This window comes from Asterias amurensis, chromosome 1 (genome assembly GCF_032118995.1).
Source record: "Asterias amurensis chromosome 1, ASM3211899v1".
Taxonomy (NCBI): domain Eukaryota; kingdom Metazoa; phylum Echinodermata; class Asteroidea; order Forcipulatida; family Asteriidae; genus Asterias; species Asterias amurensis.
In genome coordinates, this window is record NC_092648.1 from 36,396,115 (window position 1) to 36,415,802 (window position 19,688).

Sequence of the window (19,688 nt, forward strand, 5' to 3'; positions counted from 1 at the left end):
CTATCTTCCTTTTTTTCGAAAAAGGGAATACGTATGACAGATAATGTCAACATTTCGAAAAAAGGGAATACATCGCCCAAGTAACTGGGTCTAATTGTTAGCCTACTCGTTTAAAAGGCTATATCCTCTAAACATTTTTAAATGTGTAGAATGTTATGTTAAAACATGTAGGCCCTATTGCAAGTCCTTTAATATACACATAGCCAATTAATTCTTTATTGGCGTTTGGTTTTAATAAAGCTCCCACTCCCAGATGAGCTCTAGTTTCGCACTGAAAAGTGTTTGAACCTACCGGGGGAAATCCCCGGTCAAACAAAAGGAATGGGGCGGGGCGGGGGCACACGGCCGTCTTTAAAACTTTTTAGTAATGCATTGATCGGCTGCCGCTACAAAGAGGGGTGGGGGGGGGGGGGGTAAACTCTGCCAATGTAGCTCTCAACTTGAACCTCTGGCCTACTTGTCGGTCTCATCACTGTCGCTATTAGTTACAGTGGTGAGACCAATGTTATAAAAGAGAGCCATTATAATACAGCTCAACTTGAGGTTCAGGAGATATTGGCGACGGGCGCGGTTCAGCAGACCTCACGTTAGTTCCTCATGTTTATTTTAAAACCCTTTTGTGGATCAGGCAAATGAAAACATTTTGAGGTTATTTTTCTAAATTTTTATTTATTTTAAGTTTAGGCTTACCAAAAAGAGTTTACAAACTCTGACTGACAACAAAATGGTGAAACACTACGCCAAGAAGGCCATGCCAGTGTCAGATGCAATTGTGTCCGCCATGCAATACTGTCCGCTCCGGACACTTTTGCACATTCAATCGTGTCCGGGGCTATGCAAAAACGCGTCCGGTGGACATGCACATGTAAATGTATACAATGTGCTTGCACATGCACTAAACCTACGTATTGTGCAGAATGAATATTCATGTATTTTATCATTGCAGCGAATACCCAACGGCCGAACATTCCCCATGTCATTCATGACTTAGCTTGTAAAACAAAATGGCGAACGTGTTCCGTCGACCAAGCATGCAAAGGGCGTTTAATTTACTGCAAGGACGGTTTTGCACGGGGGCGGACACAACTGCATATGCAAATGTGTCCTGGCGGACACAATTGCATTATAGCAGCAGCGTCCGGGCGGACACGATTGCATATGCAAAACAGTCCGGCGGACATTTTTGCATATGCAATAATATTCTCCGGATAGTATTGCATATAGGACATAATTGCATGCGACATCGGCTATGACCAGGCATCGTTTGGATTGCAGCTTCGGGGTAATATAGTGTGTATAGCAATATAAACCATTCTGATTGAAAATCCCACCGCTCGGGCGAGGTAACTTTGCAATGGCACGACATCGCTTGCCAAACTTCCAGCACTGGACCGCACCTCAACACACACACTGCGCATGTACTTTTTTTATTTTTTAATACCACCGCCAAATAACAAAAATTAAAAAGTAGACTAATATTGACGCCTTCTAAACGTAAAGAGAACTTTTATTCTGCGTCCATCTATTACACTTTCAAATATCCGATATGCACTACAGCAATAATTGACCATGATTATTTTTTTCTTGGCCAGTTTGAAAGTCAAAAACCAACGGGTCACAAATTGTTAATCTTTTTTTATACTATACGGGTAAACCCCTTTTTATTATTTGGCTCTTAAACCTATTATAATATATTTTAGGACTTTGAAGTATGCATGAGGCCGACGGACTGCCAAAAGAAATGGCCGAAGTCGGAATTATGGACAGGTGGGTTGTTTTGTGGTTTTTGGTGATGTTGTTGTTGTTGTTTGCTTAGTGAACAATAGCGAATAACGAATGTTTTAGACATCCCCCGAGCCGAAATTCAAACTTTTGTTGGCCATACGTTTTTTGTTTGTTTTGTTTTTGGGGTGGGGGGGGGGGGGGGGTTACACATATGTAATTATGGGTCAAGTTTAATAATGACCGATACGTTCATCAATTTGCTAATAAGTTGCTCTCGATCAATAGGAATGAAGAAACTGTCTTATAAGCACAGGTGCAAGCTCACGTGTCACGCCCATGTTTCAACACTTTTTACAGGTCATAAACGAAGGTTTATACACACCCGCGCTCTCCACCAATAGGAATACCGAAACTGTATGAGGTATTTATGAATACTCATTTAACAACTGTATAATGTTGGGAACCTCAAACACGTATCCGTCCTCTCTATTCCGCGTTTTACCCTCATGGCTTAACTGCATTACTCGGCGTGTGTTCTTTGCTGGACCCTATATTGTTGTCAAAGACCAGTCTTCTCACTTGGTGTATCTCAACATATGCATAAAATAACAAACCTGTGAAAATTTGAGCTAAATTGGTCGCCGAAATTGCGAGATAATAATGAAAGAAAAAACACCCTTGTGCTTTTAGATGGTTGATTTCGACTCAATCTAAATCTGAGGTCTCGAAATCAAATTCGTTGAATATTTACTTCTTTCTCACAATGTCAACCTCTCTCATTTACTCGCCACCAAGTAGGCTAAGGTTTTATGCTAATAATTTGAAATTCCTACAGGCCAAATACATTAGGTATGTATTTTAATGCGAAGCTGTAGTTATTTAGGCCTATATAACATAAACAGCGTTAATTTGGGACACAAGGTTTGAGAGGCGAGTCCTGTGAAAAAAATATCACAGGCATGTTACTCGGGTGGGATTCGAACCCACGACCCTTGCAACTCTAGAGTACTTCCAACTATAGACTACCGATGTTGCCCGGTAGCAGCGGATACCGCAACGATATAAGAGATGTTAAATTTGCATCGGGGACTAGAATATTAATTTTGCTTTTTACCCATACGACGATGTGTGTTTGCACTTTATGTTGTAGTATAAGACTGTTAGTTACGTACATTGTACATCCAAACAATCTCAATAATGGTAATAACTCATTGTCTCTTTTGGGTTCGGAATTCATGCATGATCGTGAGTTGTTATGAATGTTAGGGTTTTTACTTTTTCTTCCGTTCGTCGGGGGGGGGGGGGGTAACACTTCGGAGTAGCTCTTTCTCTTTTACGCGTACTAGTTTGGTTAAAAACACCATTTTCTGATTCCTGTGAGCATTCGAAACATAATATTGTCAAAAAAATTATCATGTTTTTGTATTATGATGAATCGCCTAACACCATTTAGGAAAGGGCTGAGCGTGAACGGGGAGGTTCCAGCCCCAGCCCAGCCTGGAAGTAACACTGGGTGCCTGAAGCAGACCTCGCGTTACGGGCACAACTGTTTGGGGTAAGTATGGCGGGCCTACTCCTTTTTCGAAATTTGGTCATATCGGTCATATGGGTCGTACGTTTTGTCATTATCGGTTGTTACTAGCTATGAGTACGACCGATGAAAACAAAATCGAAAAAAGGAGTACAGCACCAGTCACTGGGTCTAGTTCTCTGAGTCCATAAACTTTTTATATAGTGCGCCCACAATCGGCAAGGCCGCACTGCATGCACGCGGCCATTATGTTATAATAGGGATAGAACAATAAATAATAAAAACAAACGTATTGGCCTAGCCATAATGCTTGATTATTCTTTTAAAAGATTTGTACATGTTAAAAACATGAGTCCTATTAAAGGTTTCATTTTGTAAAACGTGATTTTCTACATCAGCAAGAGTTTTAGAACGCATCCCATGTGGCATACGTTCTATATCAGTAATCCACAATTGGGCGAGTGACTTCAATCGGCCTGCAGCTTTATCCTCCCACCCATTTGGTGATCTTGTACCCAGTCTTTCCACACTCTTAGTCATTGTAAAAATTATTCATAATATGGAAGTATTTTAACCAGACTAAATCAGTGAAAAAAAAATAGGAGGAGATACCGCGCTAGCTGTCAAAGCTCTGGAATTTTACACGAAAACAACAGTGTTTGTCATGAATTAAGAATGCTGTTATCGTTTTGGATTTTATCGACAGTTTCGTGACGGATACCTGTTCAACTGAGTGAGTATTTTGCGGTGGAATTATCTATGAAAATGTATGGTCTGACCTTATGTTATTGCACTTGCAGTTTCACTGGTGTTCAGTGTGTGTGTGTGTCGTGGATTGGCGAGGTGTGTGTCTGTTTACTGCCATGCCTGGCTGGTGGTCGAATCTCACGCGCCTGTGGGTCTTTATATTTCTATCTCATGATGGTACACCACATGGATAATGTTTAAAAAACTGTATTACTATTATATAAACCTGCTTACTACTGACTGTTCATGTACCCCTTATCTGCAATTTTATAAAGGTACCATTTTCAACTTTCAAGGTATCACTTATATACTATTTATAGGGCCTATCAGTCAGTCAGTTATTAAAAATAGAAATTGTGTCATTCACTTCATTCTTCTGTAAAACCTGTCTAGTAGTGAGTGATTGACTGACTGTTTGGCAATGTGTGAAATAATTTGTTGGGCTTTCTATGCGTAGACGCTTAACAATAACACTAACAGTTACACAAAAATACAAATTTTTACTATTAAAAAGTATTATCTATTATTATTAACAAAACCAGCCCCAGACCTTTGGTAAAATTTTACTTATTGGAGGGGGTCACAACTTCCCAAGAAGAGGGGGTGCACCATTTTTTCTATTTTGCCTGGGGGACTTCTGCTTGCCCCAAATTATGACGTGACTGTAAAAACATACACGTGTACCTGCGTTAAAATGTAGGAAATATTCAATTAAGCTGATAAAAATGTGTCATTTTAATAAGGCATTTTTTTTTATTTCTTGGAAGTTCAGATTCCGAATTTGGGGGGGGGGGGGGGGGGAGTCATGTGCCCCCATAGTGTCCCCACTGAGGCTAACATGATATTTTAGCTTAAGGCTTTTATGACATGGATGCCAACTACATGTAAGACCGTGTTTCTACTGGATCCACAATTGCAAGATCATGATCCCGCAAAAGGATTAGTGGCAAATGTTGATCGCAGTCGTGTTCCCACTCGAGTATGACCGCACATTGACCAACCTTTTGGACATGGAAGTGGATCAAAAGTTCATCAGCCAAAGGTCCTTCAAGTGGGCAAAAGACTCCACACAACCGTATGCTCTACATCAAAAGTGTTGCTGACTCGCTGCCACCATGATTACACCCGTCCTTGACCAATGCCGACCAAACGGTTTGTTTCAACTTTGAGATAGTTGCAGACTGTGCCTGTTTTATTACGACCACACAGAGATCTCACCACGATGCTACCACGCTGCTTGTATGATGATGGCGTTCCTACTACGTTCTTCATAAGACTTTACACCTCTTATTGTTGGCTATGACTAGGCTACGCTTATTTTGAGCAATTTCAAAATAAACAAGGGCAGAGAATGCAGCTTCATGAACTGGTGGATCCCACCCCGGCCAAACCATGCTCATGGAGATCCTACCACATTTGTCCCCCGATTGGCCTCTTTTTCATTGTCTATGTGTGACCAGGGTATTAGCTTCATGTAGCTATAATCCTGTGCCACATTTAAACGATCTTCAAGATCTTCAGTAGATCAAGAATGAAGATGGATGCCCATGATAATGACCCTGAGAAGTCAGTTTCAGATGCTTAGCAAGAGATAAGAGCGGCCTCATAAGAAACAAAAACAGTAAAGCAAAAACAAATATCTGGCGAAATCGGTTCATGTGTTTATGAAAGGGGCAACATCCACTTTTGAGCAACAAGCCCTGTGGTCTTGTGGATTTCCCCTCAAATTAGAGCCCTGAGTCATCAAGGGTATTATGACACTGAATCAACGAAGCAGTTGTTCCTAATTGATTAAAAGCTTTTATTACTCCAAACAGCACTCTAGGTGACCAGGTTTCCTTAATCAAGGTCATATTTGAATTGTTTAATTTGTTGTTTTATTGCATTCCTTCGTAATGTAATTTCGCAAGTCTGTAGTGTCAGCCATGTTTGTCAATTTAGATTAATTGAACAGTTTTTAATTGCACAACAGTGTGCACTCATGTACATTGATTCATTTTTATTAAATATATTTTTCACAAGATGACAATAAATAATGTAGGATTTGTAGGAATAATTTTCTTTTAAACATTACAAAAATGACATGAATTACAAAACGTTACATTATAAGACATTACAAAAATGCACGGGTGTTGTGGGAATCCTAGATTAAAACCTCAGTATAAAGAAACCACCTTAGGAACAGGAATCTCTTGCAAAAAAAACCCGAAGAGCCCTAAAAATACAATTTTTTTAAAAGATGACAACAAACAGTAAGAATCATTGTTATGGAAATGTGAGTCTTATTATAGTAATTTTAGTTTAATTAATAAAGTTACAAAATGCTTGCTTTAGTTCACCCATCACATCATCTGATTGCATTCAAACACCAGTCAAGATTTGTGTTGGTTGTTGGTGTTAGGTAGCCCGGCTTGCTAGTCACAACCTTAGAAACTTTCTATATTATAAGTTTTGATGCAATTTTTTTGTAATGAAAATATTAAAGAAATACGGTACCATCATATTACATTGTAAAAATAAGGTCAAAGCAGGAAAGGGCCATATCAAAAACATGTACACGTTTTAAAAATAACAACCCTGAACAATCTCTTATCAACAGTTGCAGGTAGTCCTATCGAGAATTGATATTGTTTTAATGTTTTCTCAAAAAGCGTTTAAAGCCATTGGACACTTTTGGTAAACAGTATTTTCCAAAGGCCCACACTTCGTCTATCACAACTGATATAAAAAATAGCAAACCTGTAAAAATTTAGGCTCATTCGGTCATCGAAGTCGGGAGAAAATAACGGAGAAAATCCACCCTTGTTTCCGCACGTTTCGCCGTGTCATGACATGTGTTTAAAATAAATCCGTAATTCTCGATTTATCGAGAATTGATATTGTTTTGATGTTTTCTCAAAAAGTGTTTAAAGCCATTGGACACTTTCGGTAAACAGTATTTTCCAAAGGCCCACACTTCGTCTATCACAACTGATATAAAAAATAGCAAACCTGTGAAAATTTAGGCTCATTCGGTCATCGAAGTCGAGAGAAAATAACGGGGAAAACCCACCCTTGTTTCCGCACGTTTCGTCGTGTCATGACATGTGTTTAAAATAAATCCGTAATTCTCGACAACGAGAATTGATAATTGTTTTAATGTTTACTCGAAAAGTAAAGCATTTCATGGAATAAAATTTCAAGAGAAGTCTTTCACCATTACCTTTTTTTTTCTGTTCCGAAAGTGTATAATGGCTTTAAGCATTTCATGGAATAATATTTCAAGAGAAGTCTTTCACCATTACCTTCTGTAAACCCTGTAAGTTATTTGTAAACCTGTGATTGAGATTGTGACCCAACTGGTAGCCAACGAAGACTCTTCAGGATTGGTGTTGCATGATCACATTTATTGACACATACTACCAAATGAGCTGCCCAATTCCCAGAATGGCAGACCATTTAAAGACACTGTTGGTAATTATCAAATACTAGTCTATACAGTTGGTGTATCTCAACATATGCATAAAATAACAAACCTGTGTTAAAATTTGAGCTCAATCGGTCGTCGAAATTGCGAGATAATAATAATGGAAGAAAAACCACACTTGTCACACAAAGTTGTGAGCTTTCAGATGCTTTTGATCAGACATCAAGTTCTAAATCTGAGATTTTGAAAGCAAATTCATGGGAAATTACTTATTTCTCGAAAACTACGTCACTTCAGAGGGAACTGTTTCTCACAATGTTTATACTGTCAAGAAAAATTTGATGATAATAATTATTTTGAGTAATTACAAATAGTGTCCACTGCCTTTAAAGCAAACTGCAGCAGACCTTGAATTATGTTCTTGAAGGGGTAGCAATTTTCCTCAATGTACATAATGAGAAAAATGTGAATTTGTATTGGAACATTGCTAAGGGCACCACAGACTCTTTGTGAAATAACATTCTGGCTGGATACACAGTACTATGTGTACAGTTCATGGTATGGGAAGTGTCTTTACATTTGGTATGCGCGCGTATGTCTGTATGCATGGCCGAAAATGCACATTGCGCAGTAACTTAGTGCATTTCTCTAGGGTGGTGTTTCATTAAATATTGCACCTTGAAGAATTGCTTCACCAAACTACACTGGTGTGGACCGAAACTCACAGCCCTGTGTGCCCTATTATTTTATGACGATTTCATGGACATAATTTGTAGTTTGAAGTGGGCTGAATGCTTTTCAGGATTGGAAAGATTTCACATAGTTGGATAGAAAGATTTGCACATGTATGAGCTGTATAGAATCTATGTGTACGTACAATGTAGTAGGCCCTATGGATTGTATGTAGTTGTACTGTGTGTCCAGCCAGGCAATGTATGCTATGATGTACAGTATCTTACAAAGATTGTGCAACAACATAGATGAATGTAAGCCCAGGGGCTGACAAGTACACCTTGTGCACACTTCACAAACTGTTATTGCATTTGTTATGGCATGTGTGACATAATTGAACAATTTGAGAGATTTTTAGAGTTTTAAAACTGGCTCTCTCATTGAAGACACTGATTTGTGTTTGACTTTATAAAACTTGAACTGTCTCTGACTTTATAAAACTTAAACTGTCTCTAACATTCTCTATTTTAACTTTTTCACTCCCTACCCAGTGGACCTATGCTACCACAAGTGTTTAACCCTGTGTCTTGGGGCGAGGAACATTGGGGAGTAGGCGTTTCTTTGCGTTGTTGAGAATGGCTCACTGGAGGCGAGTCAACGGTGTGGAAGAGGATGGGGATAGTACGTGCAGTCGCCATCCCCACCAAATCGTCTACAAAAAGGTAACCTTTTTAATATTTTGCTGGGCTTTTTTTTTTACTCCTCTTTTTTTTCTTTAGGATGTTGGTTTGATGTCAAGCACGGTTACATGGTATTGTTGCGCCCAAACTATGGAATCAGCCTAACTATTGTTGGGCTCGTATTAACTACATGTTGGGTGCTGACCTGTTATAGCTGGAACCATCCCAAATGTAGTTAGGCCAATTCTGTGGAAATAGCCTAGCTAGTATAGTTAGGCTGGTACTAACTAAACTTGGGTGCTGCCCAACTACATGTAGTTGACACCATCCCAATTACATGTACGTGTAGGCAAACTCCATGGAATCGGCCTAAAGGCTTGTACTAACTATTCAATGGGTGCTGCCCAACTATGTAGTTGGGATCATCCTAAATAAGGCCAATTCTATTGTTGGGGTGGACCAGTCTCATCCACCACTTTTTAATTCTACTGGAGCAATACTCACACCAGCATGTAGTGGCATCTTGTTGAAAAACTACAGGCTCTTGAACACTTATTAAATTTCCATTGTATGTGAACTTCAATGTGTCTTTTGGCTACATGGTCCACTCAACAGATGAAATATGCCACCCAATAGCGTCACATTTAGCAAAAGTTGAAAACCAACCAGGAAACCCAAGTGCAGTGATTGTTCTTCAATAGGCCTAGAGTTTCTGCCGCACTGTTTTCCTTCTCGATATGTTTGTTGAAGACTTAGAGGATCTTTTTATTGTAGAGAGAGAGAGAGCCTTGACGTTTAAGGCTTCAACCCATTTGCATCAATGACCTTATAAAAAGCCCACTTAATAATCACACTTCACACTACACTTGTGTCTAGGATCAGTGCAAATTGCTTACATTAAGGCCTTGTTTCATGGCGCCTCTTACTCATTCCTGCCTAATTAGCATCACACTAATTTTTGTTAAAAGTTATTACTTCATGTAGGTTATAAAACCTTTAAGTAGATTTTATGTAGCAGCATTGTTCATGGTAAATCTCAGTCATACGAAGGACGAACAAACCTAAGGGGCCATTCATAATTGTCGATGTTTTTTAAATTTCGATTTTTTTTCTTCGAATTAGTGGGTGGGTGGGTCAAGGTAAATAATTGAAAATCAAAAATTCACTTTTCATAAAAAAAGTTAATAAATAGGAATAAAAAAGCGAAGTTTGACTTGCCTATGTACCAGCGTTCCTGCGCGCGATGACAAACCGAGGCAGAATGTACGTACATGTTACGTACATGTACATAATAATGTAAATGTGCGTGACTAAACCCCATGCGTGTGGCCGGCCCCACAGTGAAATACCATTGGAAGGACGACCCAAGTGAGATTTGGGCCGAGTATTTTTTTCCCCCCAGGATAAACGTTGGTAGATCGCTTCTGGGTGAACAGGACAAACGTAGGGTAATAAAATGTGTGCCCACGATCATCATGGAAAAAAAATATTCGGACTGGCCGCTGCACAGCGGACGAGTTGACTTTTCTATTGGAGTTGAGCTTTTAAGTTGAAAGCACAACGGTCGAGTTTAGTACAACGATCGAACAGGTAAATGGTCGAGTTGGTCGGAATCGAGTTGGCAAGCGGTGGTAGTCGAGTTGACTGGAACCCAAGCTTTTCATCCATGATAAACATTACATGGCTGCCACCATGGACGTCGAATTCGACATATCGACCGATCTACACAGGTTTTGGGCACAAAAAAAGTTGATCATGAAAACTCCCTGTTCACCATACAAGAGGTTTGTTTGTGCTTCTTTCTTGCTCTCAAGAAATCCGAAAGAAACGGCTGCTCAGCAGCAATGGAAAGGTTTCCGGAAAGTGACTCGCCCGTACAGCTACGCCATTGGGAAATTGTTTGGTCAAAAGTTTACTGGCCCGGGCACACATGTAAAAGTACATGCAAACAACGTGTAGTTTTATTTGTAATACTGCATTAAACAAATCAATGTTTTTAAAATCGAAATTGGGGGTTGGTGGGTGGGTCAAAAATCTTTGGAAAAGAAATCAAAATTTTAAAACATCGACAATTATGAACGGCCCCTAAGGCAGACATACATAAAGCAGCACAACTTCCAATGTAATTATTTCCATTTGAAGTACTGTAAACCGTCATCAGTAAAATCAACTACTGAACTGTACATTGTGTCCATGTGGGTGCCTTTGAACAGTGAGCAGTAAGTATCTAGGCAAGTGCCATGAAATTGATGGAGCGCATCAAAAGATAGTCATAAATTTCAGTTTTTGAAACTATGCATCGTGGGAAACCATTTGAAACTTTTGTTTGCAAAAAGACCATAGATAATACATTTATTTCAATGTTGACATGATTAAAAACAATGTAATGATAACAAATAAAATGATAACAAATATAAGGTGTTCCCAGACAAGTTGTATTAAATAAAACCTAACAGTTTACACGGGGCTGCATAAATAATCACAAAAACAGCAACATTTAGGCCTAGTCTGAAGCAAAAACTTTTGTTCCCGTACCAATATTTTGGGATGTATCTGGTGGAGTTGCTGTTTTTTTCCCAGAGCAAACACATTTTAGTTGGCTTAGGGGTCTCTTCTTTGTCATTATCCTCTGTGGACCCCAGTTCGAATCCTGTTTTTTGGACAGGAGCCTGAAGTCAGGTTTTCAGTCCCTTCCTGATTGTGTGGGTTTTCCCCAGTTGGGTATTTTCCTCCCACGTCTAAGACTGCGATTTCTACAACATCTTCTCTTCACAGATCTTCAGTCAGTGAGTCAGGCCTACGGATCACGGTGCAACGCACTTTTGAGGGCTCTTTGGTTTCAACATCAGAAATTATATGCAACATTTAAATAACTCGTTAGCGGTGTAATTACGCGATGAATCCTTAGTTTGTAGAATATAAAAAGGAAAATTCAGTTTGGTAATAGACAATGATTGAGGTTGAATAAAGCACCCTTCGTTTTCTTAGCAATTGTGTCCTTAATCTTCGGCCTGCAATGTACCAGGGTTTGATTTCACAAAGAGTTACCTGGACTAGTCCTAACTTTAGGAGATATAACTAACTTAAGGCTCGTTCTAAGTTAGGACGAGTAACTCGTCCTAACTCGAGAAACACTTTAGAACTAGTCTCAATTCTTTGTGAAATCCACCCCTGGTCACAGTCCCAACAAGACGCCATTTCCAGTCGACATTTTTATAAGACTGAGCCAGAGATTTTTTAAATTTTTTTACCTGGTGTTTGTCAGTGGGTGAAAAAAAAGTACCAACTAGATTTTTCGTATTTATAACATAATTTTCCTGTCCCTGCATGTAGGGGTAGTATGCGTGTAGATATTAGTTTTGCTTGACTTTGGTAACATGAGTGCTTCTTGTTACATGAGTAATTATATTACATATGTACTTTTCTGCAACTGACGTCATTGACTGGGTCCGCTCACATTCATGTTGTTAGCCACCTGCACATTTGAGTCATGCACTGACATGAATAGTCTGCAACATTTGCTGGCGCCTGACGAAAGACGCGCCAATGGAGTCTTCAAACAAAGTAAAGAAAATATTTCTTCATCACAATTTGCTGGTAGTTGGTGTTTTAGGGAGTTGTGGTACTACTGCATGAAACAAACTAAAATTGTCAAAAATACTTTCTTTTTAAGAAAGGTTTGCATTTGTCAAACTCCACATACCCGTACGTGTACAAATTTCCATTACCCATGATCAAGTTGTGACTGTCATAACCTTTTGTTCCTGTAGGACTACACGTGTCAGTAATGGGTATACATTATAAATGATTTCCAAGCGATGGGAATCTCAAAAATTGCATAATTTTCAACACTTGTGAGTTTTTTTTCCACTTCTTGGCTTTAATTATTGTTTATACTAAATGACTGGTTTAAAATCAAGGATGTTTTAAACAATTCCTTAATTAGAGTACAAGGCCATTTTCATTTTGCAAATGTCACTTCCAAATTAGAAATCTTAAAGTCTTTGAGAAACTTTTTAATGGGCACCAAGGCCAAGACTAGGGCAACGAAGGCCATGGTCTTTGTGTATTTCCAAGTCTGCTTTTTCTAGATTCCGATAATTCCATTCTACACCAAATATTCATACAATGGTTGGCATTCTCCTCCATGCATAAGAAGGCCTCAGTTGATTAGCATTAGTCTCAGCGATGAACCTCTCCACACCTCCAAGGTTTGTTTGACTAATTTCAGGAAGAAACCGAACCTCGGGGCATCCCAAGTCCCTGTTCGCTGAATCGGTCAATGCGTGTTTGTTCTTCCCTGAAAGACACTGGCTGAGAAAGGCGGCAATTTCGGCTTAAACTCATTCATGGCTCAAATACTGTACCGTGGATACCCAGCAGTAAACCTTTCCTCGGAACAGACTCAATATCCACTCACGTGGAAGTCATGAGGGTCATTCCGTGTCAATTCAACACGCTTTTGGACCTGACCCTCACGGATTTAAATGAAATTCGGTGTGCTGATTGGACTCCCTGAGAAATGCCCAAATCCCAAATTTTATGTAATTCGGATCATTATTTTGGGAGATACGGCTTAACGAACTTTTGACTAATTAGCATGACCTGCTATGTTTGGACAATCATATCTCCAAAAGTAAAACACCTACAGAGATAATACTTACATCTTTTTGAAGCTCTTGACATGGCCCACATTTGATAACATAAAATCAAAAAATTTCCACGCACCACCAAAAAAATACGCAAAAATTTGACTTTTGACCTTGATTTGCGAAAATGCGTATTTTTCAAAATGCGTAATTCTTTTTTTAAATGCAAGTTGAAGATGTAAGCAACAATATTCTGAAAAAATGTGATGGGCACTCTTACAGTTTTTTTGTTATAATTTTTTTAACATTGGCTATCAAGGCCAAAACTATAAAAACGCATTGTATATGTACATGTATGTACATGTACATGTACGGTATTATGTGTAGTGATGTGTACATGATACATGTACATTAGAAATTCAAAGATAATCATTCACATTTTGAGTTTCACATTTTGATGTATAGTACAAACACAAACTGAATGCATTCCACTAGATCCGGCAAGGATGCACTGCTTCAGCCCAAGTTCAGCAAATTTTCAGCAAAACTTTTAGGAGGATTGTTTCCTTGAAAAGTTCAAACACTTCTTTCAGATTACAAAGAACAAGATGTTTCTGGAGATGTTTCTTCTCACCATCAACAGTAACCGATACAAAGTCTTTCATCCCTGGCATTTGTTTGCTGACGGACTCAAACCAGTAAAAGTCTCTCACAGTTTGCACCATTTTTAATGAAAGAGATTTCCAGCGCTAGGATTTGGAATGGAAAGCATTCCCTGCTAATTCACCAGTTTCTTTGCTTTTCTTGGCATGTAGTTTAATGCTCCAAAAATAAACTGCTATTCTTTTGATACTCCAACTCACTGGTAAGACGGTCAAGACTTGAACTTTTTCACTTTTCTTGGTCAAGGAATGAAATTTTTGTTTCAACTGACTTATCATCTCACTTTCATCATCACCGAACTGTTTTCCTGGAGCAGTTTCCAGTTTCTGCTTAATTGTTGTCTCTATTCTCTTAACTTTGTTTTCCATGTAACTTCCATGAACTTTCTTCTTACTTATGATAGGAGATACACCAATAATTGTCATAGCGTCATTGATAATGTTAATGTCGGTATTTGGCTGCACAAAAACATCCTGATGTGCAAATGACATTGATGGTGCCTGAACTTCTGGATCACTGCTAGAACTTTCAGTTGTTGAGAGTATTTTCTCAGGCGACAATTCAGATATCTTCTTGCGATAGCCGGTGCATAAACTGTGCTCGAGTGAAATGAAGACTTGGATGCTCCAATATAAACCTTTCTGATACCTGGTCTAAGCCTGCCTATTTTCTTGCTGTGTGATTTAAATGGGTCACAACACATTTTTCTCTATGATCCATCCTCCAGGGAATTGACTTTTAAAGCACTAAATGTGAATACTCTGTACACTGTACATGTACAGTGTACAGAGTATTCACATTGTATTGTATAACATGTATACAGTATGTCTGATACACAGTGTCTCCTATATTAAATCAAGGGGGATGAAATGAATTAGCTCATTAAGTCATGTCATGAAACAGACTTTTGGACTCCACATTATTACCAGGGTGACATGGTTTTTAATGTGCGTCGTGTACACACTACTACACAATACTTTGTACACTGTGTACATTGTGTATGTTGTACAATGCGTTTTTATGGTTTTGGCCTTGATAGCCAATGTTAAAAAAATCATAACAAAAAAACTGTAAGAGTGCCCATCACATTTTTTCAGAATATTGTTGCTTACATCTTAAACTTGCATTTAAAAAAAAATTACGCATTTTGAAAAATACGCATTTTCGCAAATCAAGGTCAAAGGTCAAATTTTTGCGTATTTTTTCGGTGGTGCGTGGAAATTTTTTGATTTTATGTTATCAAATGTGGGCCATGTCAAGAGCTTCAAAATGATGTAAATATTATCTCTGTAGGTGTTTTACTTTTGGAGATATGATTGTCCAAACATAGCAGGTCATGCTAATTAGTCAAAAGTTCGTTAAGCCGTATCTCCCAAACAAATGATCCGAATTACATAAAATTTGGGATTTGGGCATTTCTGAGGGAGTCCAATCAGCACACCGAATTTCATTTAAATCCGTGAGGGTCAGGTCCAAAAGCGTGTTGAATTGACACGGAATGACCCATGATGTAGGAATTTATTATTTTTTATATCGCGAAGAAAACTTGGGTGTGAGAATAATAGTCTTTTTTGTTGTTTTTCTTCTCCCCCCCCCCCTGCTGTTGGTGTTGGATTTACATGAGGAATAAGGCTTGACCTTACAAGTGGATATTTAGTCTTCAATTGTATAAACATTAGTTTGAACTAAAGTCCATTTGCTTGTAACTTGTTGTAATTTTAATTTTATTCTGATTAGGGTACGTGGTTTAATTCAGCAATTGTTGTTGTTTGCTCTTTATCATGTCCAAATTGATGTTTGTATACTGAGTTCAATGAGTGTTGTTTGGTTTTGATGAATGACTTTGGTGTACAAATGTGTGCTTAGTTTTATTTTTTAAAACAAAAAGTTTTTTTTTTAAACAGTCAAACATAAAGCAAAATTTAAGTTTCATTGAAGGCCAAGTTGGAGAGCGTCTACAAGGGTTTTAGGCCAGGGTTTGTTCAACCTCGCACAACAAAGCCAAAAACGATGTTGTTCAAGGTTGTAAAACCTTGAAAAACCATGCTTTAACCCCACAGTACTGTTAGTATCGTGCCAGTACATGTACATGTATCGTAACTTGTCATCTAGCGCTACGTGGTGAATTCAGAGCAGGCCAGTGCTTGGGTAAAGAGCCTTGGACAAGGCTAGTTTGAATGCAGCCCTTAATACCACCACAGATGCAGTTGATTTGTTGACGAAAATACTGCGACAATTCTGTGCTGTTTACAAGCAGACGCAGTATGAAGTTTTCACATTTTATGTGTGTCTTTCTTGATATTGTTGCTTTTATAAATCAGTGACAAAATCCCAACGAAATTCCACCTTTAATGACATTCTTTTTTTATCATCCTTATTGTTTCAGATCTTGCCTGATTTGAATTTTTTTTTGCCATTTATAACACATGTAACTTTGGCCGTTCGCAAAACCACAACTTGGGCTTGGGCACAGACTTGACATCCGTCTACAATGTAGAACTTGACTGAGGTCTCGAGATCAAGCATCAGAAAGCACACAACTACGTGTGACAAGGGTGTTTTTTCTTTCATTATTATCTCGACGACCAATTGAGCTGAAATTTTCACAGGTTTGTTATTTTAAGCATACATGTTGAGATACAGCAAGTGAGAAGACTGGTCTTTGACAAATTACCGACAGTGTCCACTGTCTTTAATGTAACCCTGTTCAGAGTCTGAACTTCATTTTTACAGGGATCTAAAAAATTGCTACATACAAAAAACTATTAAAAGGCATACATGTACACTGCATTGGATAAGAATAAGACACTAAAAGTGCTTTGATTTAATCCCAACATTCTTCATTTAAATTAATTTTTTTTGGTCAATCAGTTTGAAAAGGCTCATGTTTTTTAGCAACTTTCTTCAACACTGCTCTCCTCTTCTGAGTCTCTCACGGAGCTGTATTTTGAAACATTGTACATGATTGTATTATGAGGCAAGTAAGGCCAGGGGCATTGTATTGTACCCTGACTCCCATGGGCATTGTATTGTACCCTGACTCCCATGGGCATTGTATTGTACCCTGACTCCCATGGGATGATTCTGTAAACTCTGGTGGCATTTCATGAAATGATCAATGTTGAGCCACTATTGGTGCCAACAGGTTGCAGGGGGTAGCTTGTTGTTGACATGAACTTGCTGAACACCCTGTTGTCATCAAAATAATGCGGCCAATGAATACAGATTGTTAGCTCTTGGCTCATGGTTCACGATAAGTTCACTCTATCTTTTGGCATAATGACAATATGACAATGTCTTGTTGGAAGAAAAGAATGCCCAGAGCGGAGAAAAGCGAGGTTGGAGGTGAGAAAATCAGCTACTGTAGCTCTTCTAAGAAAAGAATAATGCATTTAATGTTATCATAAAACTGGTACAAACAGACCCATGTCCTCCAAGAACAGCCTCAAATTTTCCATGGGCTTTGAGGCACGACAACCCAATTTCATTGCAGAGCTATTGTGGACAATGACTAAATGACTAATGCTAAATGCAAAAATAATGTAGGAAATGAAAAAGTACGTACAGTGTAGATGTGGCCTGAGCTCCAGGCCTCAAACCTTTTAAAGGCATCTGAAAGCACACAAACTTGTTCTTTATTTATTTCAATTCTCTTGCAACTTTGATGACAATTTCCACAGAGGTGTTATGGTATGCATTTTGGGATACAGCGAGTGAGAATGAATAGTGGGCTTTGACGATAAATATTACTTAATCGGTTGTAGCACTGTATACTCAAAACAAATCCAAATCCATCCAACAAATTCTTTGGGTGGGATTCAAACAAAAAAAGAAGATCTGGGTAGTTATTGTAAAAATTAATAATGTGCTCAACAATTTTCCCAGCAATTTTTCAGACCCACCCCTCCCATCATAATGTAGAGAAAATCTTGTGACGGAAGAATCTCAAATTGACAGACCTGTATATTTATTAGTTTAGGATGACAAATGTGCTGGTTTGTTTGTAGTGCATTACATACATTCTTTGTAAATTATCAAAACATCACCACAAACGATAAAAACTTGTATGCAGATGTTAAAATAAATGCCCCTTAAATAATAACATCATGGATTTGAATATTGACTTTGATTCTGAAAAAGGATGTAAATTTGTATTGAAAATACAAAACAGGATAATTAAAAGCCAGGACAAACAGAGTGAATTAGTGACAAATTGGAAAGGATGGAGTAGAATTCAGAATTCAAATTCATGCAGAATCCATGTTCAAGGACTAGTCACCTCAAAGATCTTTTGTGTTAAAATGCTGTTGTAGTAAACAAAAACTACCTCAATAAAAAATCTTTGCAAGGAAACCTGTTATTTAAAAAAACACATCAAGGAAAAAACATGTTTTTGGAAACCATTCAGAAGCCAATTTCATGCTGCAATTATTTGGAACATGTTAAATGGAAACTAGATGATTGATAATTAGATATTTACAATAAAGAGCCTTTTCTATATCAAACTACAATAAAGTACTGAAAAAAGGCAAATAAGGGAATATCAAATAAAAACAAACAGGTGAGGGAGAAGAAAAAAAAGAAAAAAAAGTTTAAAGAAAAGATTTTTGCAGCAAATCAATCCTTGTATGATGGCGGAGATTTAAAAACCCACAGTGGAGCCAGTGAAGCAAGAAACAATACAAGCCACTGACTACGAAGAGAGAGACAGGCAACAAGGGCATTTCCAAGATGGCTCCCCTCATCCCTTACATATACCTCATCACATAAACACCTGTGCTTCATATGCACCGAGCCTATCCTCACCAATTGTAATATAATATACGACTGCTTATTAATTCTATACATGTGCTTGCTCACAGCTCTCTACAACGGGCGGACGTTGCAATGCAGTGGTGGTGGGGGGGGGGGGGGGGTTCCATAGTAACCAGAGTAATTAGTTTCTATGGTGATGAGGGTCAAAAACTATTCATTGGCAGTCGGAGGCTTCCCATTCCATCCGTCTCTATGTGTGGGAGAGAGAGAGAGAGAGTAGTGAGCTAGCAATGCCTCAATTCTATTCATCGTTGAGAATGACAGAAATATAAGAACATCTTTTTACTCCCAGGCATGGCTGTCCAGCAATGTGCACACACTCTCTCTGAGCCTCGATAAATTTACATTTCTGAAGTGGACTACAAATTTTGAATGCATGGATGATGCTTGTGGAGTGACAATATATATACTTGGTGATGCATGCCGGTGGTAGAGCAACACAAACATTTAATCGCTTGAGAATTCTGACAACAACTGAAATGAAAGGTTATAGAGTAAAAATTAATAGCAAATTGCATGTTGGCTAGGAAAGATATTTTGAAATGTAAATCAAGTCGAGAGTTCTTTTAAAGACACTGGACACTATTTGTAATTGTTAAAGACCAGTATTCTCTCTTGGTGTAGTATTTCAACATATATGCACAAAAAAACTAACCTGAGAAAATTTGAGTTCAACTGGACTTCAAAGTTGCAAGATAATACTGAAACAAAAACACCCTTGTCACAGGAAGTTGTGTGCTTTCAGATGCTTGATTTTGAGACCTCAAAATCTAATTCTGAGGTCTTGAAAACAAATTCGTGGAAAATTACTTCCTTCTCAAAAGCTACGTTAGTTCAGAGGGAGCCGTTTCTCACAATGT

The 19,688-nt window shown here is 38.4% G+C and overlaps 1 protein-coding gene across 4 annotated transcripts in view; it reads left to right on the plus strand.

Moving 5' to 3' along the window:
* Positions 1-3,853: 3,853 nt before the first annotated feature.
* The window catches only part of LOC139938594 (regulator of G-protein signaling 7-like), a 163,384-nt gene continuing 147,549 nt past the window's right edge, over positions 3,854-19,688 (plus strand). For all 4 annotated transcript variants that reach the window (XM_071934181.1, XM_071934191.1, XM_071934199.1 and 1 more), the window contains exons 1-2: positions 3,854-3,989; positions 8,633-8,803. In XM_071934181.1, the coding sequence (XP_071790282.1) occupies positions 8,717-8,803 (87 nt within the window). In that variant the 5' untranslated portion in view covers positions 3,854-3,989; positions 8,633-8,716. The remainder of the gene's footprint in view (positions 3,990-8,632; positions 8,804-19,688) is intronic.